Raw genomic sequence first — 25,340 nt, 5'->3', positions numbered from 1 at the left:
ACCTGACTTAATTTTTAAATGATCACTTGAATTTTTGTTTGGGTAAAAACCCACAGTGAGGTAAGAAGGGGGAGCAAAGCTAGAAACAGGGAAACCCATGACAGGGAAACTGCACTTTTCAAAGTAACACATGAAGGTGGTTTGAACAGAGATGGAAATTGGTGAAATGGTGTGAAGTAGTCAGATCCTGAATATACTTTACAGGTAGAGTCAACAGAACGTGTTGGAGAATTGGTTATTCCTTTTCTCTCTGTTGTTTCTAGTGTTTCCTTCATTCCTTAAAGCTAGGCAAGATTATGTCCTTTTGGGTTTCATATTTATTTTTAAAGATTGCTAAGCAGTGGAAAATGATGACATTTAAGTTTTATCTCCTTTTCTATTACCTGTTATTGAACAGCAAGACAGGTAACAGATATGAAGACTAGCAAAGTATCTTCAAGGGCCCAGAAATGAAAATAGTTACACCTTAGATCTGTACAGGATGAACCTCTACTGCTAGGACTATTAGCACAGTCGACTCTGCCTGGGCACTGTAATACTAAAGCATTATATGAGAATATTGAGGGCTTAATAAACAACCATACACACCAAGTTCTGAAAATTAGTCGATCATAAACTCCAGCACTATTATTTTTAAAAGGGGAGCAAATAAAGTACAGTGAATCTATTATATACATATTTTGTCTTTGTACATATACATGTATATAGATATAATGTTTATATACATATATACACGTATACTACATATATTACATGTACATATACTACATATACTACATGTATATGTAGCATATGTGTACACATATATACACATATGTATACGTGTACACATATATGCACTTTTCTTAATTTTAGTTATATTGTTTTCAGATATAGTTAGGTAAAATTTAGTTTTCTTTGTTTGCCTAATTTTCCCACAAAATTTAATATATTTTATAGAATTTGAGCCACAAAATAGGCTACCATTAAAAAGAAACAATCAGAGAATAGAAAATTGACTTTTTGGAAATTAAATTTCAACTAACAAAAATATCAAAAGTTGAGAAAATAAAATATTCAGAGATAAACAGATTAAAAATATGTGAGGGAACTTAATAAATAAGAAAAATCAGTTCACAAGTTCTAATGCACCATTAACATGAGTTTCATAAAGATAGGGAGAAAAGAAGAAGAAAGAAATGATCAAAGGTACAATGGAAGAAAAGTACCTAAAGCTAAACAAAGACAGTTGTTTCCAGACTGTACAGAATCATCAAGTCCTGAGAAGAATACATTTTAACAGAGCCATATCTGGAGGAATTTCAGAAGTGAAAAGATAAAGATCTTAATAAACATGTGAATAGGGGAAAAAGTTATCTAAGAAAGACAAAATCAGACTGGCATCAGATATCTATCTCATAAGCAATACTTGATGAAAGGTAACAATGTACCAATGTTTCCGAAGTTCTGAGAAAAAATTACTTTGAACTTATGGTTCTAATCACAATACTTCATGAATGCACTATGAGGAAAAATAAAAGGTATTTTGGACATGTAAGGACTCAGCACAATATTTGTAAAAATCTGTTTTTTTTTTTTTAAAGAAGAAAAACAGTAGTAAAAAGAAAAATAATAATCAAATACAAAGACATGAGACTGAAGCAATAATAGACATAGGAGAAAAATGAGAAGAAACTCTAAATTAGAACAGAAAAATCAGACTTCAAGAAGAAAGTGTATTTCATTCATCGAATGGTATAATTAAGAAATCTGAAAAAATCATTGTGATATGATGGAAATGTTTCTTCCGTCAACAAGAACAAAAAATGCAATTAAAAATTTCAAGAAAACTGGAATGCTTACAGGAAAATCTAAGTCCAAATGTGAAAGAAACAAAAATGTGGCATAATTTTGAGGAACTGAAAGAATTTAGCAAAATGGAATCCATTTTACCCTAATGCTTAAAGTAGCATCCTTAGAACAAGCTAAGTTTTAGTGTCACAGGATCAGTTTTTCCTTTTCTACATGTTCAACCATACTGCTTGGTGTTACAGTGAATTTTATTTATTACAATCATGACATTGTAAATGATGGGTTTTCTTCTTCAATTAGCACTGAGAAATGAAGCACAAGAGAATTAACTATAGATGCAAACCAGGATATAAATATTATAAATTTTGCAATAGGAAGTAATGATATGGAATACAGGAGTTCACAGAAGGCAAGAAAAGTAGCTGGAATTGAAGAATATTAACTTTCACATCTTACATAGTGGAGACTCAGAAAGGTATGGTCTGACACTGATAAATAATTTTTTAAAGCAAATGTATTTTTGTGGGTAAGAATAATAAAGGCATACTTATGACTGTAGTATTTAAAATAGTTTTTTTTGTTTGTTTGTTAGCATACTCCTATGTATTTTGAAAAGTCACTGTGGAAACTAAGCAACCAATCAAACATTTCATTTTGTGTTCTGTATTTACCTAATTGCAAACTTAGAAAGGTACTCTAGAGTATCCCAACTTATACATGGCAATAATCAGTAAGTGTTATTGAGGGTTTGCTATTCATTTGCTTGCATGATAATTATTGTGGGAAATTCAATAGATATACAAGATGTGATCCTAGTTCTCAAAGAAACTTCAATCTCAATGAAAGCTAACAGTTTCTGACATATAAATAATATATTTTTAAACCATTAACTATTTTAAGAGACACTCAAAAATATCTTTCACATGGGCCCAAAATTCTGTGACACTGCCATGTAAGGAATTTCCATTCTCACAGGAAGCTCCTGATTAGCACACCAAGACAATTATCTTTTTTTTTTTTTTTTTTTTTTTTGAGAGGGAGTCTCCCTCTGTTACCCAGGCTGGAGTGCAATGGCACGATCTCAGCTCACTGCAACCTCTGCCTCCTGAGTTCAAGTGATTCTCGTGCCTCAGTCTCCTGAGTGGCTGGGATTACAGGCGCCCGCCACCACACCTGGCTAATTTTTGTATTTTTTAGTAGAGACGGGGTTTCGCTATGTTGGCCAGGTTGGTTTCAAACTCCTGACCTCAGGTGATCTGCCCGCCTCAGCCTCCCAAAGTGCTGGAATTACAGGTGTGAGTCACCACACCCAGCCGACTATCATCTATCTTTAAACAAGGTATGCCAAAATTTTGTCTCTTCTTCCTAAAAATATGATATAAAATAGAGGAAAAACCAGTAATATCTACAGTCCTTAGTACTTTCTCAATCATGCCTGCTATCGTTTAATATTTCTATGGACAAACTTGTATCCTTTCATTGTATCTAATAAAGATAATAAAGGATGATAGTGAAAGGATGGTACTATGAGCTCATAATTTATATCTTGATTGAAACAATAAAAGGGATGGAAGTATAATCCTTCCTCTCTTCCCCCTTGAGCCAATCTTCAGAGGCTGTGCTGTTACACTTGTGCAATCTCCCTGTCAGGTCCCAATACTGAGAAAGCTATGCCAACTCTAGCACCTGTTCAGGCAACTGGGAACTCACACCTTTTGAGCAGAGGCTAGAAGCATCCTGGGAAAATCCTCAACTGACCAGTCTATGAGTCCTATTAATTTTCATCTCATTATGCTTTAAAAAAAAATCAAAGTATTGATTATTTCCTATGAGTCTCTATATTCCAGAAGGGTAAAGACGATGGCTTTCTTCTTGCTTGATACACAGTTGCTCAACACATGCTTGAAGAGTAAACAAATATTCATTCAATCACTACAATTTTGCCAAGTAACATGCTGGCTGTTTTATTTATGTTACTTCATCTGATCCTCTCAGTAATCCAAGAGATAATTATTATTAGTTGTTCTCATTTTACAGGTGGAGAAGCAGATTCACAAATGCTAAAGCAACCTGAGTATGACATACACAGCTAACAAAAAGGAAAGTCAGGATTCTAAACTAGATCTTCCTATTGCATGATCTCACTTACATGTAGAATCTAAAGAAGTCGAACTCATACAAGCAGGGAGTAACATGGTGGTTGCCATAGGCTGGGTAGTAGGGGAAATAGGTTGGTCAAAGGGTGCACAGCTTCAGTTATACCAGATGAATATTTAATACATTCTGGAGATCTAATGTACATCATAGTGATTGCAGTTAGTACTGCATGGTATCCTTGACTACATGTGAGTAGCTCTTAAGTGTTCTCACCATAAATACAAAAAAATGACTGAGAGGTGATGGACATGTGAATTAGCTTGATTGTAAAATCACTTCACAATGTATATGTATATTAAAACACCACATTGTATCCCTTAAATATGCACAGTTTTGTTGACTGTTTACTTGTCAATTATACCTCAATAAAGGTGGAACACACACATACACACTCTTGAATCTTTCTAGCTCCAAACACCAAACTGCTTGTTGGCATACAACTGTTTAAGAGTTGATTTACACTGATTATGAACAAAGAGACAATGGAGATTTGCAAATAGGGAGATGCCATAGATAATTCAAAATTTATAGAGAAGTTATTTAACCCCATGTCTTGGTTTCTTCCTTAGTAAAGTGGGGAGAGAAATAGCACCAACAAAAATATAGATGATGTAAGAATTAGATAATCTCTGGAAAGTGCTTAGCATGGTACTTAACCCAACATAAGAACTTAATCAATAGTAGCTATTATTAGAAATATATATGGCTTTTATGCTATTTGAGGCAACTGACTTTACCTTCCCATGCCTCCGTTTTCTCATCTGCGAATGCAAGGAATGGGGTTAATGAGTCTCTAAAGTCCTTTCGGCTGGTAACAATCCATGATTCTATGTTTGAAAATAAACTGTTTTTGATGAATTGTTTACTGAAATACTGCAGTGAAGGTGGTGGCAATCCAGGTGGCAGTGTCTTATAAGCAGTTAGAAACAGCTCTAGTTTACAAATCTAGATCTAAAATATAAAAATATATTCAAACACACACATACATACACAGAATTAAATCTATAATTCAGGGAAAAAGATGAAAAGCTCAAAAAAGGTAGATTAAAAAGTCTGATAATTTGTTACAAGCAGGAAAAAGAGTTTAAAACAGATATTTTAAACTTTCATAATTTGTGATAGAAAATTTATTAATTGAAAAATTTATAGTCTCCTGATTTTTACATTTTTTTCTCATCCTTTTAGACAATTATCCATGCCAAGCACAGTTGCTGGTGTTTACTTCATAAATACCACTAGTTTATCACTGCATATTTTCCAAAATTACTTCTCACCTTTTCTTTCTCTTTATCATTAATCTATCACACAAAAGGGGATTTTCTCCCTGTATTATTGCAGATAGAGGCTCTTCAACAGAATCCTAATGTTAAGCAAAATAGTTCTATACAAACATAGTGGTTTTGGAAAGTATTTCTATATGTAATACGAATGGCATATTTTCACAAATAAAATGTAAATAATAGATAAAACACTTAAAACAAGAAAATGCAGCTCTTGCTCCAACTCTCTGTTTCTATGAAGGTATGCAGCAATGTTATTAAAGATGGTGAAGTAACTATACTAGCTTCTACAAGAGTTTGAGTCAGCTTGGTTATGAAAGACAGTAACACTCCTCAGGGCTTGTCACCTTCGGTTCCTGAATACTAAAGTGCTTACTTGCTTGTCAGGGTTAAAAGCTACTATTTTAAGTTCAAAGTGAAAAGTTCCTTTCAGGTGGTAATGATAGTTTAAAATAAACAATGTGGGGCAGGGAAAAGCCTCCTTTAGGCATCTACCATGTTTCCCCTTCGGTCAGGACAGTGCTTTCTTATTCTGTATCAATATTCATGATCCAGGTCATTAAACAGTTAGTGAGACAAACACCACTCTTTATCCCTGTACCCCATTGTTAAACAACTGCAGGCTTCAGAATTCTGGAGCTGTGTATAAATGTGAAAGCTCCATGTGTCTGACCATGTGGGAAGGCATTAGGGTAACCTGGGACTCCTATGCAAGAGAGAAGTCCCTCGCACGAATGTTATCATCACCAAGCAAACTGTTTTTTTTGTATGTTTGGTGCCTCAGCTGTCTTCTACAGGAACCATATAAAAGTAGTTTATACAAAAGACCCCGAGGATTTTGTGCACCTTCAAGATATTAGGGAAAATGCAAGACATCAGTATTTTTTTGTTTTATATTTCTAGACAGAGACTTTTACTATAGTCTGTTTAACCACTTCTCCCAAAGAGGATTCAGCTTAAATATGAAAAGTTCAAAACACATACACACACTTAGTAGTAACTGAAAAAAGATGAACAGCCTAAAATTTCCACATTGCTCCTTGGTATGCATCACATTCAATCCACCATTTTGATATTTTATAATACAGAGACAACTGTCACTCAGTCTCATCTTTATGAAGACAGTCTATGCACTGAATACATCAATGTTTATTGCATGCTTGCCCCTTCAAGTGAAACTAAAGTACAGTCAAATGACAGTTATATTTAAATCCTTTTAGCAGAAATTCATTAACTTATAGCCTTACTCAAATTCTGAGCACTTGCAGCTTATATCCATATATGATTTACTGTGAAACAGAAGTTTGAGAAAGAAGGAAAATATTAATGTTCTAATAAAAGATAAGATGATTTTTGTTAATGCTCAAGAGTGTTCAGTTACAGCTCCGCTCTGTGCAGGAAAAGTACACTCATAAGTAATTTCACCCAAGCTTTTACTATTTAGGCTGAGGATAATTGAGAGAAATACATCATTTCTAGTCCGGCACTAAAAAAGCAAGTAGATAAATCAAGCAAATAAGAACTTTTAAAAATCTATAACCTACTCTCACCATATCTTAATTCAATGTATCGGAAATGTACAATAATAAATTATAAGTGGTAAACACTAAAGAAGTAATATCTTTTCATACCCAGAAGGCTGTTTTTGCTCTGCAACAGAATGAAAAAATATCTATCCTTAGATTTTATTGTTAAATGAGTCACTCTTTTGGTAATTTCTTCTAAATGAGAACAGCTTTAGATGTTAAATGGCTAAAACCTGAGTTTCTATATGTAAAAGATTTGGTAAGATAATATTTAAATTATGCCAAATATAAAGTTCTCTTATACCAAATATTACTTAAAGAAAAACACCTGTAATCCCAGCACTTTGGGAGGCCGAGGCAACTGGGTCACGAGGTCAGGCGTTCAAAACCAGCCTGGCCAAGATGGTGAAACCCTGTCTCTATTAAAAATACAAAAATTAGTCGGGTGTCGTGGCAAGTGCCTGTAATCCCAGCTATCCGGGAGCGTGAGGCAGAGAATTGCTGGAACCCAGGAGGTGAAGGTTGCAGTGAGCCGAGATCGCTCCGCCTCATTCCAGCCTGGGCGACAGAGGCAGACTCTGCCAAAATAAATAAATAAATAAATAAATAAATAAATAAATAACAAAAATAATTTAAAAAACAGATTTGGTGATTGGTTTAGCTCTTGGGAAAAGATCCTTTATTTTTAAAAAATATTTCATTTATAGTATCACATTTCAAAGACTGATTTTTCCTGTCTTTAGAAAGGTAGTGTAATTACAAAAACAAATTCTATGAAAGAAGCAGTCAAATGAGCTAACTTTTCAATTAACTATAAATTAATTCTTTGATGATCTAATTTCAATTCTTTGTTAGGCAAGAAGCCTTCTACTTTGGATAATCAATGATGACATCCATCTCAAATGATCCTTAGATGTAATACAAAAAGAACTCAAATTCTGTTCATACTTTAAATATTCAAACCAGTCTGCTTACAGCTAATGAATAGCACCAATACACATACACCAAATACACATGGTTAGACATTTAAATTCTTGATGCCTTATTTTTTAAAATTCCAACTTGCTTTGTATTGATAAAAATAAATGAAAAGCTCTAAAAATCAATTTGGGATAGAAGGTACATTCCCTAAATATAGAGACTTAAGGCTTTGTTGTTGTTGTTTTAGCTCTAGGTCTTGATATGAAATTAAAAATGAAGGAGGGTTGAGAGAATTTACCGAGGATGCGGAAAGGGGAGAGACAGGTATAATAGTATACTAAAGAGCATGATTAACCAAGAGTTTTCTTGAGTATTTTCTGTTCCAACTGTTTGGTTTGGGGAGTCATTCATGAATTCTCTTGCTTTTTAAGATGCTTACAAATATCAAAAAAAAAATTTTTTTTTTGAGACGGAGTCATGCTCTGTCGCCCAGGCTGGAGTGCAGTGGCGCGATCTCGGCTCACTACAACCTCCGCCTCCCGGTTCAAGCGATTCTCCTGCCTCAGTCTCTCGAGTAGCTGGGATTACAGGCTTCTGCCGCTACGCCCGGCTAATTTTTGTATTTTTAGTAGAGACGGGGTTTCACCGTGTTGGCCAGGATCGTCTTGATCTCTTGACCTCATGATCCACCCGCCTCGGCCTCCCCAAATGCCGAGATTACAGGCGTGAGCCACAGTGCCCGGCCAAGATGTAATTTTTTAAAGGCATTTTGTGAGGCTGGGAGGCAGGTATGCAAACCTCAGGTAAAAAGGGTACTGTGAATTATAATCAGATCCAAAGCATCATCTGCTCACGTTTACCCACATCACAAAAATGATTTGGCATGACTAGTTCTGTTTGCTGCAGTGCATAAAAAGATTAATCTTAGCCGGGTGCGGTAGCTCACGCCTGTAATCCCAGCACTTTGGGGGGCCGAGGCGGGCGGATCACCCGAAGTCGGGAGTTCACCACCAGGCTGACCAACATGGAGAAAACCCCTCTCTACTAAAAATACAAAATTAGCTAGGCGTGGTGGGGCATGCCTATAATCCCAGCTACTTGGGTGGCAGAGGCAGGAGAACCGCTTAAACCGGTGAGGCGGGGTCGCAGTGAGCCGAGATCGCGGCGCCATTGCACTCCAGCCTTGGCAACGAGAGCGAAACTCCGTCTCACAAAAATAAAAATAAATAAATAAATAAAAATAAAAAAAGATTAATCTTGTATTTAGGCACAGCTTTTGAGGCTTTTGTAGGAAAACCATGCGTTAGGGAAGATCGTGACCCAAACACCTTGATCTTTGGTTCATGACCCTATCAGAGCCAGACAAGGGCTCGCTGACCATGAATTAAACTGTGTTGATTCCTCCGCCCACAGACACTCAAAGCTTACTCTCTCCAGTTACATAAGAGTCTCTGGAATCCTAGGACAGTGTTTGTAAATAGTGCTGCCACGTGCACGGTACCCACGTGTCAAATGTTGATGTGACCGCGGGTAACTGGAGGGAGAGAAAGCTTCTACAATTTCCAAAGAGAAACCTACTATTTTTTGGCCCTAAAAATGATCATACAGATGTCAAGGAATTATCTGTAACTAAGAGTGATTTGTCTTTTATATATTTATTTATTTTTTCCAAAAAAAAGAGGAAGAACTGGAATTTTTTTTTCCTGTTGCATTTCTTGTAATCTAAATTAACTGCTCTACCTAATTCAATTTAGAATCAGTTTTATAATTTCAGCAATGCATTCTGAATGCACTTTCTACTGCCTCTATTTGCAAGACTTATTCTTGCTTGCTCATTTACTTTAGTGTAAACTGGGATATGAGAGATGGATTGCATAAAAACCAGAGATATACACTAAGCAGGCAAATGACTTACAAAGTTATAATTTACACCCAATTAAATTACAACATGACCCATTCAGCATTCAATGGCTTTCCATGGGTGAAGAAAAAAAAATTAGTATTTTACCTCTCTTCCTATCTCAGATTTCACCTTCATCTACATTCATTATATCTTTTACAGTGGGTCTGTGAACAGAAAACAAGTAAACGCCATTCCTTAAACACTTGAATTCTTATCAATACTAGAGAAAAATTTCAAAGTCAACAACTAAATTTTTAACTCCTAAATATAAAGAGTTTCCCAAAAACCCTGAGGATTAAGGCATGACTAATTATAACAATGCCAAAAAATAAATGAAGAAAAACTGTCAGTAGTAAATTAAACTCAATGTATTTTTAAAAATATTCTGACTTCAACAAAACCCAAGAATTGTCTTTAAAGTCACTTTAAAATGCCATACCCTAGATTTCCCACGCTCTTGAAAAACATGTTAATAAAAATGTTTTAAAATTACAATATATGTTTAAAAAAATTAGTTGATGTCCATAAAATTTCTTATTTGAAACAAGAACCACATTTTTTTAACAGTGAATAAATTGTTTCAAAGTAAATAAGTTGTAACAGTAAATAAGTTGGTGTTGGAGTGGTGGCTCATGCCTGTAATCCCAGCACTTTAGGAAGTGAAAGTGGGTGGATCACTAGAGGTCAGGAGTTCAAGACCAGCCTAGCCAACATGGCAAAACCCTGTTTCTACTAAAAATGCAAAAATTAGCCAGGCATGGTGGCTGGCACCTATAATCCTAGCTACTCGGGAGGCTGAGACAGGTGAATCACTTGAACCCAGGAGGAGGAGGCTGCAGTGAGCCAGGATCATGCCACTGCACTCCAGCCTGGGCAAGAGAGTGAGACTCTACCAAAAAATATAAAAGAAAAAAAAAATAGAAATTTTTAGTTCCCACAGTTACTAACCAAATGTCTCTTTCAAGTTTGCTTTTCAGTAGAAATACATAATTAAATCTTAGCCATTAATAAGGTGAGCCAAAAGCAAAATGTCTATTAGCTTTGCTTTCTGTCAGTGTTTTTCCACAAGCTGTAATGTGGGAGACAACTCCAAAAGTAAAGTACTACCTTGTTTTACATTCAACTAATGTAGATAATATAACTTCACTGGAGAAAAAAACATTTCAGTGGCTAAATTGGAAGAAAGATAAAATTGACAAGACAAAGTTTAAAGTATGTTTTTTCCTGCTACAATGTATCTGTTTGTACTAAAATAATTATCTACTAAAATAAATAATTTATGTGGTAAGAATCTTTAGTTGTGAGATTTTTTCTTCCTTCATTTTTGAAAGGTACCCACTTATGGTATTCTTCTTTTCATCAGTTACATTTGGTATATTAAAATAGGAATATAAATGAATTAATATTTTAATAACTCAATTCACGTTTTAAGATGTTCACTCTGATTTGATGAACTATCAGATACTGTATTTGTAGAAATGGTTTCTTCTTCTGTTATGATGTATATAGTATAGTACACAGTAGAACAAACAAAAAGCTAATAATCATCTGAACTAATTACAGGGTGCTAAAAGTGATCCTTTTAATGCAAATATCATGAAAAGTTAAAAAAGAGCTAAGATAACTTTACAGTCAATGGAAAATATAAAAATTCTATAACTTCAAAGCAAGAGACTTCAAACAAAAGCAGGAAAAGTGCTAAAAGAACAAACAGGTTAAAAAATTAATAAGACGAGGACAGTATATTATGGATAGAATCTGGGTGTGGTATCACTGTATTACTCTCAAATTCTGGTGCTCTACTTCAGAGACAGCACAACTAATAATCATAGTAATTTTTAATGAGTGCCCTTCTTAGTGCAGCCAGGTAAGAAAAACAGGAGGAATAACTCAGATACCATGCTATGTTATCTGGCTTTCATTATCCCTATTGAAGTTTTCTTTCTTTCTTTTTTTTTTTTTTTTTATGCATTATCTATTTCAGGAGAAACTACTATAATAACAACTCATTTGAGAGATGGATGAATGTTCTCATTAATGTATAATGTGGACATAGAAGCTAGATTTAACACTGCATCAAGAAAATAAGTGATTTGGTAAGGCAGGTTTTAGCAATGGCTAATGAGGCACGACAACTGTAATTAAAATTACCATTACTTTTACCTACTCACAGAACAAACTGTGACAAATCTCAAAATGTTAAAAGTAGCAAATTAGAAATATCAATACTCTACATGGCATACCTAAATGTCAGACTGCCTGCATTTCTATGCCTGAACATAGGCAATTCCCTTTGAAGAGAGTAGTACATCAGCAAAAATTCACAGCCCATTTTTCTTCTTTTGAATATGGTGTATCTTCCGTATAAATTACTTATAAAAAGCAAAGCTAAAAATTAACAACAAATCAAAATATTCCTAATATGTGAGAACAGATTTACATTTTTTGGAAGTGCGTTAAAAAGCAAAGATGAAGTACTACACTCAAACTTGTGAACAACTTTTTTAGAATTATAGAGATACTAGTACAAAAATTTATAGTCAGCTGAGGTGGTTCATAAAGTTTTAAGAAAAACAAGAGAGGGTGAAGATAAGTAAGCTACTCATTTCTCCAGTAAGGAGAACAGAACCTAAATTATATTTTACTGCCATCACTACACCAACCATCACTACACCATCTTCTTGAGGGGTCTAACATGAGCATCTATCTTGGGCTTGCCACACATATTCAACAAATCTACAAATAGATGCCATGATCATACTCTTAAAAAGCAAAATTCTATAGTTACTCATTGAAAAAGTGATCATAACAATTATATAAAGACAATATACTTCCTTATTGGGTACAATCATATGTTTATCTTAAATATGTCTCTGAACCTTAGCCTAAAGCTCAACGTTTCCAGATCAGTGAATTTTCTCCATTCTGGTTATCAGTCATGGTCCCAAGGTATGGGATCCAACTGGCTGCAACCAAACGTTCTCATGAGAATAAAAAGGGAAAGAAGCATTGCAAAACAAGAATGTCTGGTATCTAGAATTACATAAGATTAGAAATTCAAATACAATCAACCCCAACTTATTCACCCTGTGTGTCCAAAACTACAAGTCATAGTTTCATAGGGACTAGTGTTAAAAATCTGCACTCATTTTACTATTAAGTGGTTTGTAGAAGTTCTGCTGGTATTTGTAAATACTTGCGGCCATGCATAGCAAAGATGGAGAGCCATCATCATTCGGGCCTTAACTGTTTCTCACTTTGTCCCGGCATTATGAAGACTGCTGCAGAGCAATTCCCTTTTCAACCTTATTTTACATCTTCAACATGTCACAATATCAGTTAACAGAAAAAAAGTCACTTGCTTAAACCCTATGAGATACTTTCCCATTTTAATTTTAAGATCTGAAACATGACAAGTGGAAGTATAAACGGTTAACAAACTCAAAGTTTTGAAGTTTATTCTCTGCCCTGCATTGCCCTTCTGTTTTCGCACAGATAAGACATTAATACCCCCCAAATCTAGTAATTTGTTATTATTTCTAGATTAAACCGCACTTTGTAGCAATTCAAACAAGAACAGCAATTTTTATAGATATTCCCTTTTTTTTTTTTTGAGAGAGAGGGTCTTACTTTGTCACCCAGGCTGAAGTGTGGGGGCACCAACATGACTCACTGCAGCCTCAACTTCCCAGCCTCCAGCCATCCTCCCGCCTCAGCCCCATAAGTACCTAGAACTACAGGGATGTGCCACCACACCCAGCTAATTTTTGCATTTTTTGTAGAGATGGGGTTTTGCCATGTTGCCCAGGCTTGTCTCCAACTCCTGAGCTCAAGAGACCCACCCACTTTGGGCTGGCAAAGTGCTGGGATTACAGGTGTGAGCCACCGTGCCCAGTCACATTCCTTTTAACACTCAGGTTACATCCCCTGAACTGAATGGCTAGGTAACTAAAGACATCTGAAAAAGTTTCTGGTACCTATACATTAAGTCCTGTTTACCAAGTCATATAACCTATTACTATCTATTGAATCTTCCCATATAAGCTCTAAAGGCTATTTTTATCACGAAACACAATGCCAACTTTTGAGTGATTAAGTATCTTTCTCATCTATAAGAGGATGTTGTCCAGACTAATCTCAAATTCCTGGCCTCCTGCCTTGGCCTCCCAAAGTGCCAGGATTACAGGCATAATAAAACTCCTTAATGCCATCTTCCTAGAAAGATATGCTTAGCCTCATTCAATCCAAACAGTTCCTGCATTTCTTTTGAATGAGATGTAAGATATTTTCTGATATAACATAAATCAAATAACTCAACTATATTCATTTTTATAACAACAGCTTTTTGAAATATAATTCACATACAATAAATTCATCCTTTTAAAGCATGTAATTCCGTGGGTTTTAGCATATTCAAAGAGTTGGGCAATCATTACTACCTAATTATAGAACATTTCATCATCCCCAAAAGAAATCTCATACTTATCAGTAGTCACCTCCCTCCCACCCCAGCCCCTAGTAATAACTAGCTAACTTTCTGTCTCCTTAGATTTGCCTATTCTGAACGTTACTTAAAATTGAATGCATATCATATGTGGCCTTTGTTATGCCTCTCAGATTCACCTGTGTCACAGCATTTATCACTAATCCATTCCTTTATATTGCTTAATAATATTTCACTGTATGGATATACCAGAATTTGTTTATTCACTCATGACCTGATAGACATTTGGGTAGTTTCCATTTTTTACCATTATTAATAATGTTGTAATGAACATTTGGCTACAAGTTTTTATGTGAACAACTGTATGCATTTTAAATCTCCTTTTATGACTTGCTCTACATAGTCCACATTACATACTTTTTTTTTTTTTTGAGGCGGAGTCTCGCTCTGTCGCCCAGACTGGAGTGCAGTGGCGCAATCTCGGCTCACTGCAAGCTCCGTCTCCCGGGTTCACGCCATTCTCCTGCCTCAGCCTCCCAAGTAGCTGGGACTACAGGCGCCCGCCACCTCGCCCCGCTAGCTTTTTGTATTTTTAGTAGAGACGGGGTTTCACCATGTTAGCCAGGATGGTCTCGATCTCCTGACCTCGTGATCCGCCCGTCTCGGCCTCCCAAAGTGCTGGGATTACAGGCTTGAGCCACCGCGCCCGGCCTCACATTATATACTTTTACAACTATCAATGATAATGAGGAAGTATAATATAGTGATTAAAAGATTTGGCACTAGAGACAGACTGCTTAACTCAAATGCTGGCTAAGCCTAAGCCATATATCGGCTGTATGAACTTAAGGAAGTTATTTAAACTTACTGGGCTTCAGTTTCCTCATTCAAAAACAGGGATAAGAATAATACCTATCTCTAGGGTTGTGATGAGAATTAAATGACATCAACTTACTCTGTCACAAAGCAACTTAAAATATTTTTAACATAAGGGCCATTCTATCAAAAAAAGGACTTCTAAGAAAACAAAAACTTATATTCTGAGACACATTTTAATATGGCATAATAGCACAATCACATGATTGATAAGATGCTAAACCTTTGTGCTAAACTTCTCTGTTTTGAGGAAAAAAAGGCTTAAAAATATGTGATCATGTGATTAAAGGGTATAAAACAAAACACACAAAATGAGTACAAGTTAAACTGAGAACATCTGAATATGATTAGTAGGCCATATCAATGTCAGTATCATGGTTGTGATATGATATTATAGTTTTGCAAAATGTTGCCACTGGGGGAGATTGAGCAAGTGTATGTGGAATCTCTCTGTACTATTTCATACAATGGCATATGAATGTATAATTATCTCAATAAATATTTTAATTAAAAATATATGATCCCATATAAGTTTACTGAAAACTATTCACTTTTGCACTTAAAATGGGTGGCTTTTATAGGGCAACTGCCATAGCCTATAGAAATTAAATGTAAGGAAAACACACCTACCATCATCACTGTAACCAAGACACCTAACACTATTTTCCTCTTATAGATTATACGGGGCACGGTGGCTCACGCCTGTAATTCCAGCACTTTGGGAGACTGGGGAAGGCAGATCACTTGAGAACAGGAGTACGTGACCAGCCTGGCCAACATGGTGAAACCCTGTCTCTAATAACAACAGAAAAATTAGCCAGGTTTCGTGAGGCACGCTCCTAATCCCAGCTACTCTGGAGGCTGAGACAGGAGAATCACTTGAACCTGGAAGGCAGAGGTTGCAGTGAGCCAAGATCACGCCACTGCACTCCAGCCTAGGTGACAGAGCAAGATACCATCTCGGGGGGAAAAAAAAGGAAAAGAAAATAGATTATACTTTTTTTTCTAGTTAAATTGTATGGTTTTTCACTAGTTCTATATCATCCATTAAATATTGACTGAGAGGTCAATAGTAGGTTCTATTAGGGAATAGAAAGACATAGAAAACAGTGCCTACCTTCCAATAGACAAAAAAGCAATGCAATGTGAAAGAAATATTTGTAGTATTTTTAGTCAAACAACCAGTTCATTTTATATCCTAGACTGTCCTTCAAAAACACTTCATCCCAATTTATTCTTCTCCTATTTATTACTTTTTTTTTTGAGACAGAGTCGCTCTGTCTCACCCAAGTTGGGGTACAGCAGAGCCATCTCAGCTCACTGCAGCCTCTCCCTCCTCGAGGGTTCAAGTGATTCTGTTGTCTCAGCCTCTAGAATAGCTGAGACTACAGGCATGTGCCACCATACCGGGCTAATTTTGTATGTTTAGTGGAGACGGGGTTTCACCATGTTGGCAAGCCTGGTCTCGAATTCCTGACTTCAGGTGATCCACCTGCCCCAGCCTCCCAAAGTGCTCGGATTACAGGCATGAGCCACTACGCCCAGGCTCAAGTGATTCTCAGGCTTCAGCCTCCCGAGTAGCTGGGATTACTGGTGTGCACCACCGTGTCCAGCTATTTTTGCATTTTTAGTAGAGATGGGGTTTCGCCATGTTGGCCAGGCTGGTCTCAAACTCCTGACCTCAAGTCATCCACGTGCCTTGGCCTCCCAAAGTGCTGGGATTACAGGCATGAGCCACTGCACCCGGCCTCGTCTCTTACTTTAATTCTCAGTTTATTTGGAACATGATTTCAAGTCAGTTTAGAGGAACAACTTTCAGTGAGTATAAAGCATTGAGTTCTGAATTTATTTTTATTTTTATTTTTTATTGAATAGAGACAGCTATCTCACTTTGTTGTCCAGGCTGGTCTAGAACTCCTGGCCTCAAAGTGATCCTCCTGCCTTCGCCTCCCAAAGTGAGCCACCACACCCAGCCTGAGTTCTGAATTCTTAAACTGCAGGTAGGATGATATTATCACTGAATTTATTTTTACATATGTTATATATTTTTATATATTTAAAAATATATAACATATGTAATATATATTATATTGAAAATCCATCTACTATCTGTTCCTTCTTTTTGAAGCATGACACATTTAACTACATGCCATTACAAATGAAGAAAACATAAATCAAAGCTGATAGAATGTGCTTTTTTGTTTGTTTGGTTTTGCTGTTGTTGTTGCTGTTTGAGATATGGTCTCTCTCTGTTGCCTGGGTTGGAGCGTAGTGGTGTGATCATAGCTCACTGTAACTTAGAACGCTTGAGCTCAAGCCATCCTCCTACCTCAGCCTCCTGAGTAGCTGGGACTACCGGAATGTACCACCATGCCCCATTAATTTTTTCAATGTTTTGTAGAGAGTGGCGCCTGGCTGTGTTGCCCAGGCTGGTCTCAAACTCCTGGCTTCAAGTGATCTCCCACCTTGGCCTCCTAAAGTGCTAGGATTACAGGCATGAGACACCACGTCCATCCAAAATTTGTTATTTGGAATGGACAACCAAATATCTATTCTATTGAGAAAAAGATTATATATCTACTTTAAGTCAGCAAGTTTCTGCAATGTACAATATAGGACAAAAATAATGCTGGAAATAAGCAGATATACATAATTCTTTTTGGATTGCAGTCACAGTGATTAAAAAAAAAAAAAAACATGCTCTCACTTTCCCCTTTCCCTCCTGGAACCCTTCTCTCCTACTATACACCAAACCAACAGATGTACTGCATAACCTCCTTCAATAATGTCACAGTATTCAGTCAGTTTTGGCAGTGAGTCGAAATAGAAATTGGAGATCTAGACCAAGTAAATACTGTATATTTGGCAAAATCATTTGTGGTTGTGTTCTTCAGCACAGTTTCCCAGATAACCACCAGCTCTACTTGGCAACTGGTCTTTCCCACAGTTAAGGCTCCAATTGTAAAGTTGGCTTGGGAGATATTCTATTGCTGCTGGCTTTGGTACCATTACTATCCTTAAGAACTACTGTGCAATGGTAGAATAATCATTGACAAAGTGTTATTCTGATGAATAAATACTGACAGCTGGTCCAAAGTTTTAGCCTGTTCCCAAGGTAGGAAACAATTACATTAAAACAGTCTATATGGTTATTTATAAAACAAAGATGACTCTTTCCAGCAATTTGAAATTCCCAGATATGACTATGAAATTCTATTAAAACAATAACAAAAACAACTTGCATTAGAAGCAATTAAAGCACAAAATGTAGATCTAATATTTTATAAATGTTAGATATTCTAAAATACTGACATACAATGTAAAGCATCCATAACTTTTGAAGATATTTTATTTCAAGGTAATTTCATAAGAAATCATAAGAATTTACCTACTCAGACTTTGGGCATGATGGAAAATAGAGTTTCTGTGAGGTGTGCCTATGAATCATAAGAAGGGCTTCTTAATGAGGTCAGCAAATAAGGAAATACATTTCAATAGTGACATTTGACTTATAACATTGTTTAGGGGTGGAGTCTTAGAAGAATTGATAGGGAACTTTTAACTTCAACAAGTGAAACTAAAACATTAACTCCGGTTTTTGTTACCTAATACAAGACCAGTGCCCAGCAAGGACTTTGGAATTCTTTCATAACAACTCCTTGGCAGGTGCACTTCACTTGTTCTGGAAGTGATGTTCACTTGCCAATGTCTAGTAGGACCATGTGCCACTGCCTCAAAATCATATCAGTTCCTCTGGCTTCTGGCATAAACTGGCACATCAGACCTACTTAAAGCCTTAAGAAGAGTTTGGCAAATATGACAATTTAAACAAAGGAAGGGACTTCTCTCACTGCAAGTTAATTTCTCATTAATGATTAGTTCAATAAGAAAACAAGCAAAACAACGTCATAGTTAAGAAAAGCTATCTATGTTGTTATTGTCCATTATCATGCTCCTAAAATTCAATAACCCAAGACAGTCCTATGGAATTTTTGGAGCAGGTACCTAGGTAGTACGATCACATACAAGAAAGAACCGAGGTTATGTCTTTTATTGTAAACTATCCCATACTTATTAAAATAATTTCTCTTTTCCAACAAAGGATGTTACTTTTATTCACAGGGGTGACTAACACACACATCTCTTCCTTATAATCACTGAAATACTTTATACAGTATTAATTAGCAGCTATTTTCAGCATAAAAGTAGGATGCACAAAATAACAAGAATCTAAATTTGATGACAGGAAAAAACAAGCCTTCATATTCAAAATTATTAACCAATGTAGTTATTCTTATTTATTGAGTGGAAAATGTTGCATCCATTATTAGTTGAATAGCCTGAAGACAGTATATACCACATTTGAAAAGTTGTCCCCCAAAAGTAAATACTAGTTTGTTAGCAAAAGGAATAGTTTTCAATTCTGAATTGCTGGAATAATTAACCATAGTTTTCTCGATAGTTTACCATGAACAGCATTAATGGTAAAATCCTAAGTGGTTTTTTTTTTTTTTTTTTGACAAATAAGAACTAACCAATGAACTGTTTCTATTCCACAGAGATAAGTAATGCTTCTCCCTTGTAATCATGTGAAAGAACCCCGCGTATCAATGATTAAAGCAAACTTAACTACATGAAATTAACAAAGATCAAAACAGAAAATTACAAAGTGAACTATCAAGGACAAATAGTTTTGCAAATTCGACTTATGGAGAAATGTCTGTTATTGTGTTTTTCCTTCTATCCTTTTTAAAATCCTATAAAATGTCTTCTAAACTTCAGTTTGATTATCCAACCCTTCACTAACAGTTATCTGCTTAACATTTAAAAAATCAATATTTATTGTGTTTAAATTTATATTCTATTCCAAACATTATTAAGCACATATACAAACATGTAAAAGAACATAACTCCCCTTAGTATTTCAACTTTCCATTAAAATGCAAATATAATGATTTCATTAGCCAGGCAACAATACCACCAGTCTTACACCAAACCAAACCAATGTCTTTTCTCTGTGAATCCCAACTTCCCTTAAGATACAATCTTATTTCTATGTTGGATCATTTGTTGATGAATATCTTTGCATGTGGGTTTCCCATTATAATCCCTGGTTGAAGGCGAAAAAGCACAATGTGTGATTTGAGATATTAAATTCATGAATATTATTCCACTCCCTAAACAGGTAAAATATATAAATATTTCACTAAATTTTACCGCTGGAAAATAAGCCTTTTCTCAATTCCCAAACATTAGATGAAGAAGCAAGAACTCACTCAGTGTAATTAAAAGTATATCATGAGGGGAATAACCAGCAAGTAACACTTATATTTCATTTTCGGCCTTTCCAGGAGTCTATCTAGGCCACACTTTATTATGTCATAGGTAGAAAACTCTCCATAGAAACCGTGTTAGCTTAATAAAACTAGACAAGCAGTCCCAGTGAAAAGATTCAGCAAGATGCGAGGAGTGTGTGTGTGTGTGTGTGTGTGTGTGTATGTATGAGAGAGAAGAAAAGAGTAGAGAGGGGACACAGAGAGAAAGGCAGAGAGATGAAAGACCAAAGAGAGAGCCCAAAAGAGAAATTTGGATGGGACTGTTACAAATCTGCTCTTCACTTCTTTGCTGGGACTGGGTTTCATTTCTTTCGGCGCCCCTGACCTTGCAGTCTTGCAACTCTCAACGCTGCGCTCCCCACCCCCTCCCGCCCCCTCCCCGGGCCTGCGCCTGCCTTTGTGTCTGCCTGTCACTTACCAAGGAACCAAACGAAGCTGATTCGGGAGAAACACAAAGCCGGGATACAGATTTGTCCATAAATTCTCTTACATACATTCTCCAGGCTGGAAGGCTCAGCCCAGCGCAGACTTATGTACCTTGAGAAAAATGAGTTCTGGTCTTGTTTGGGGAACCGGAGAAACTATTCTTTCCTCTTTCACTCAGCGCCGCTAACAAAACGCGCGGACTTAAGAAAACACACACACACACAACCCCACTCAGTGTACTCCAATTCCACTCCCTGTGACATTCACTTCGTACAGCCCCCTAAAGGGGGATAAGGAGGTAGGAGGAGGCAGACACCAACCCAGACCCAGACCCTACAGCTGATAAAAGGGTAGAAAAGCACCGTATCAGTGTTCTCTCTGAGGTTGTTCAGGATAAACGGGAGAGTCGTTTCACTCACACGAAAGAAACAGGGGCAGAGGATTAAAGGGAAAAGTAGTGCCCCCCAAAGCTGAACTATTTTAGAAAGGAAAGCAAATTTAAAAATCACTTTTCTGCGGATTAAAAGGCCGGGAAACCGGCTCGTCGGAGGCACAAAGGTAAGTTTTCTGGGTGAGGAAGGGAGGAGCACTAGGAGGAGAGAAGAGCACACAGAACTACAGGTTTAAAAGGGGTATAGGGAATTAAAACTATATTTGTCAGCCATGTTGAAGAGGCTCCAGTAATTTGTGAAGCTTCCCTCTTCCCTCTTGGTATTTGTGGGTGACACTACAGGGTTTGCTCCCCAGTCCCTGGAAGCCCGAGAAAAAGCGAAGGGGAGAGGAAAGGGAGAGTTTCGCGGCATAAGAGAAGCGCTCTGACCTCGTTCTCGTCCCTCAGCCTTGCAGCAATCCAGCAGTTGCAGTCGGGTCTCCTTTCTAACAAATCCTAAAGGGCAGCCATCTTGCTTCCTTCTGCTTCTCGACGAAAGCAGCCTAGCCTCCGCATCAATATTCATAAGGCAGTTTGACGTCTGTTCTCATCACTCAGCGGGGCCGGCGTCTCAGGGCGGCCGCGCCGAGGGGGCGGACGTGACTCGCATGCGAGCGGGGCCTGGGCGCGCGGCGCTCGCGAGGAGGCGGCGACGGCCGCCCGAGCTCTCGCCGCTGCCACTGCCGCTACCACGGGCTCTCCTCCTCCACCCGGGCCTCCTCCTGCTCCGCCCCGGCCTCCTCCCGCTCCGCCCCGGCCTGCGCCGCCGCCCTGGGGCCCTCAGCCCCGGCTCCCGGGGAATTAGCCCCCCGCAACGGGCGTCCAGCACAAAGACCGGCGGCACCTGGGGCCGTACAGCCGGGCGCGCAGTGGAGACCTGGGCTGCCCTCACGCCGTGCGGTGGCGCGGAGGGAGTGGTGCGCCCGGATGAGCGTGGGGCGGGGGCCAGGGCTGGCGAGCGCGGGGAAGGGTGCAGCCCTCGGGGACCCCGGGGACCTCGGCGGGTCTCCACCCCCGGGAGAAGACGCAGTGCAGGCGCGAAGGTCGGGGCGAGGTGGGAGGATGGGATGGCATGGGTGCCTGGACAAGGACGTGACATCCAAGATTTCCCTTTGAAACTTTTTGTTGGTCTACACTCCACCACCACTTCGAGGTCCCGCGCACACGCCCCTGCGCGCACCCACCTCCTCGAGAGTGTATCCGCACGTGCCCTCGCACTGGCCCCAGCCTCCACCCACTGGCACCTCTCCCCGCACCACACACCCGCTTGCGCCTACCTTACCCTCAGAGGCCCGCGTCTCTATCACCCTTTAGATCCCCTTGCCGGCGCTCTCTTCTCCCTTTTGTATCGCTTTAATCTCATTCAGCAGAAGCGCTCCCCCGTTTCACCGAGGGCATGCCCTTGGTGCTTTAGGGGCCTGTGTTTTTAAAGACCCGACAAATCGGGAAATTGACCGAGTTCTGTTTCTCCCCGCCCCGGCCCACCTTCTGTTTACTTTAGCCACGTGGGCTGAGTAGAAGGGGGCGTCTCACAGATTCAAGATGGGTTTCTAACGAGTGACCCTCTCCTCTCGCTAGGAGGAAATAAACCTGCACTTTCAAATGCTTAAGTTGCCTCTCTTAAGAGCCTCTACTTTGAAGTAGTTTCCACCCGTACAATTAAGTAATGAAGAAACCGACCGATACAGAGCTAATTCCGAATGACGGATGCTTGATTTTCCCTGACATTCGGAACTCTGTAACTATGTTCTTCCTTTGACCGGAGTTTTTCTCTATTGTCAAGTAGTGTTACTTCCCATTCTAATGCTCCTTTTTCTAATCATCAACTTTTTGGTTGAAGATAAGATGAAGAACAAAGCCCATATGAATCATAGTAAGAATCATATTATGTCAGATAGTAGTTTTTGAAATATTCCCTTCATCATTAACATGTTGTCGCATGACTGACGTTCAAATTTTAAGTAGGTATTTTGGTCACAACTTTTATGGGATCACTGCATGGTGATCACAATACCCTTAAGTCAATACTAGTTACATTGTGTAACCACACTTTTTTTTTATCTTTACTTTCTTTAGAAGTGAAGATCTAATTTTACGAAATCGGAATATTTCCTCTTCAAAGAGTGTAAAAAAGGAAACTCCTTGTAAGTGTCGCATTGTTGCTAATAAGAATGTTTAGTATGTCCAGTCAAACATTGTTTATTCCATTTTGAAACAAAGTTGACTCAGATTTCAGATTTTGCACAAACTAAGGAAAATAGTACATTTTCCCCTAAACATTTCATGTTTATGGGAATGTCGTTCCATGTTTTCTAGCTGTACACTAAAGTGTCACTTAGGTCTTGGCAATTGTTAACACACTCTAAAATCTAAGCTGTTGGAAAGTTCTTTGTGATCTTTCTTTCTGTATTTCTTTTTCTTTTCTTTCTTGAGACAGAGGCTCGCGCTGTCAGCCAGGCTGGAGTCCAGGGGGGCGATCTCGGCTCACTGCAACCTCCGCCTCCCGGGTTCAAGCGATTCTTCTGCCTCAGCCTCTCAGGCGCACGCCACCATGCGCAGCTATTTTTTGTATTTTTAATAGAGACGCGGTTTCACCATATTAGCCAGGTTGGTCTCGAACTCTTGACCTAGTGATCTACCCGCCTCGGGATTACAGGCGTGAGCCATTGCGCTCCGCTTGTGACTTATTTTTCAAGTCCAGGAAATAAAGTTCTCTCAAGACCACGACATACATTTATATAGTGCACAGTATTGTAGAGTTGAAACATGGGATTTGGAGTTTTACAGAGCTGAGTGACTCTTAACTCTATCTTTTACCAGTGTGACCTTGTGCATTTTACTTAACTCTCTCGGTATCGGTTTCTTTTAATCTGTTGAACAACCTGCAAGACATGAGGGTTGTGGTGAGTTTTTAATAAGAGCACTAGGTAAGTGCCCAGGTAGCTACTACTACTACAATAACAAACTGTTTACTTCTAGGAGTTATTTTTTTTTCTGATTATAGAATTATATAATTATATATCTTCTTGCGTTTAATAATATATGGAAATATTATATTAACGTGTTTAATATAAAAGTATCCGCATGTTCCTTTAGTTATATTTGGGAAATGATCTTTCAAGTCACCTCCTTCTCATTTCTTCTTTGAAAACTGCTCTCTGTTGTAACAGGTTGTTCTTGCCTATTTGGAATCATATTTGGCTTGCAGTTGGTTTTACAACAGGCCCTGAACATTTTCTTGCCAACTTCTTTCTCTGCACCTCCACTCTACCTTAACCATCATGACGCTTTGAAATTTAAAATAAAATACATTACTCATCTTGGCTGTTGTGACCTTTCAACAGCAAAAGGAAATAAAATTCTGAAGGCCTTCAAGTATAAAATATTTTAGTTTTTTTTTTTTTTGATTTTAAAAACTTCTTCCTTAGCTGCGATTTCTGGGAAAGAAAGGATATAGTTTGCATAATCAGTTGTTTACTGAACGCAGTGTGCACTTGTATGGGTAATTCAGAGCCAGCTTTTACTAATTGTGTGCATTCTTGAGATTCCTTCTCCTATAGGTGTGGAAAATGTATGTTTAAAATATAATTTGCTGTTTAAAGAACAATTAATTATCAACTTCCTTACCATTTTTTTTCCCTCAAACTAGAAATAGCAGCACTGCTTCCATACAGAGAGATCCTTGCTTCCTTAACGGAGAAAAAAGACTAATAGAACAAGTTCCACAACATGCTACTCTGTGTTAGAAAATTGACTTGATTGGCCTGTGCACCTGCTGTCTAATTCAGTTCTCAGTCTTTAAGTCTCTTAGGGTGAAGGCAGTTTCCTGTCTGCTGCTGCCCATTAAAGAGCTGACGATGGTAGTTTGTGTCACAATGCAATTTTTAAAATGTTGTACTAACACAAAAATAATAGGTGCATTCTTCATTTCCTCCCCTCCTGCAGACTGGAAAATGTTCTTTCTAGCCGGGCATGGTGGCGGGCGCCTGTAGTCTCAGCTACTCCGGAGGCTGAGGCAGGAGAATGGGTGAAGCCGGGAGGCAGAACTTGCAGTGAGCCAAGACACGCCACTGTACTCCAGCCTGGGCTACAGAGCGAGACTCCGTTTCAAAAAAAAGACAAGGCAAGGCAAGGTAGGGCAGAGCACTCAGGGCAGGGCAGGGCAGGGCATTTTCTTTTTTTCTTTTTTTTTGAAACGGAGTCTCGCTCTGTCGCCCAGGGTGGAGTGAGTAGCGCGATCTCTGCTCACC

At 38.1% G+C, this 25,340-nt stretch overlaps 2 protein-coding genes across 3 annotated transcripts in view; one reads left to right on the top strand and one right to left on the bottom strand.

Moving 5' to 3' along the window:
• The window catches only part of TET2 (tet methylcytosine dioxygenase 2), a 146,997-nt gene extending 125,227 nt beyond the window's left edge, over positions 1-21,770 (bottom strand). Inside the window, exon 1 of one of the 2 annotated variants that reach the window (XM_033214910.1) lies at positions 21,481-21,770. The gene's annotated coding sequence lies outside the window, so the exon portion shown is untranslated. The remainder of the gene's footprint in view (positions 1-21,480) is intronic. The other variant, XM_033214911.1, reaches the window with a different exon arrangement.
• On the top strand, positions 7,979-24,451 carry LOC117084924 (translation initiation factor IF-2-like). The gene is made up of 5 exons (XM_033213327.1): positions 7,979-7,999; positions 12,463-12,607; positions 21,499-22,133; positions 23,167-23,234; positions 23,911-24,451. Exons 1-4 carry the CDS (start codon positions 7,979-7,981, stop codon positions 23,170-23,172), a joined length of 807 nt encoding a protein of 268 aa, XP_033069218.1. The 3' UTR covers positions 23,173-23,234; positions 23,911-24,451.
• The last annotated feature ends 889 nt before the right edge of the window (positions 24,452-25,340 follow it).

Source organism: Trachypithecus francoisi, unplaced genomic scaffold (genome assembly GCF_009764315.1).
Source record: "Trachypithecus francoisi isolate TF-2019V2 unplaced genomic scaffold, Tfra_2.0 Lachesis_group1, whole genome shotgun sequence".
Taxonomy (NCBI): domain Eukaryota; kingdom Metazoa; phylum Chordata; class Mammalia; order Primates; family Cercopithecidae; genus Trachypithecus; species Trachypithecus francoisi.
Note: the sequence above shows the minus strand (reverse complement) of the source record. Positions and strands in the feature narration are given on the sequence as shown.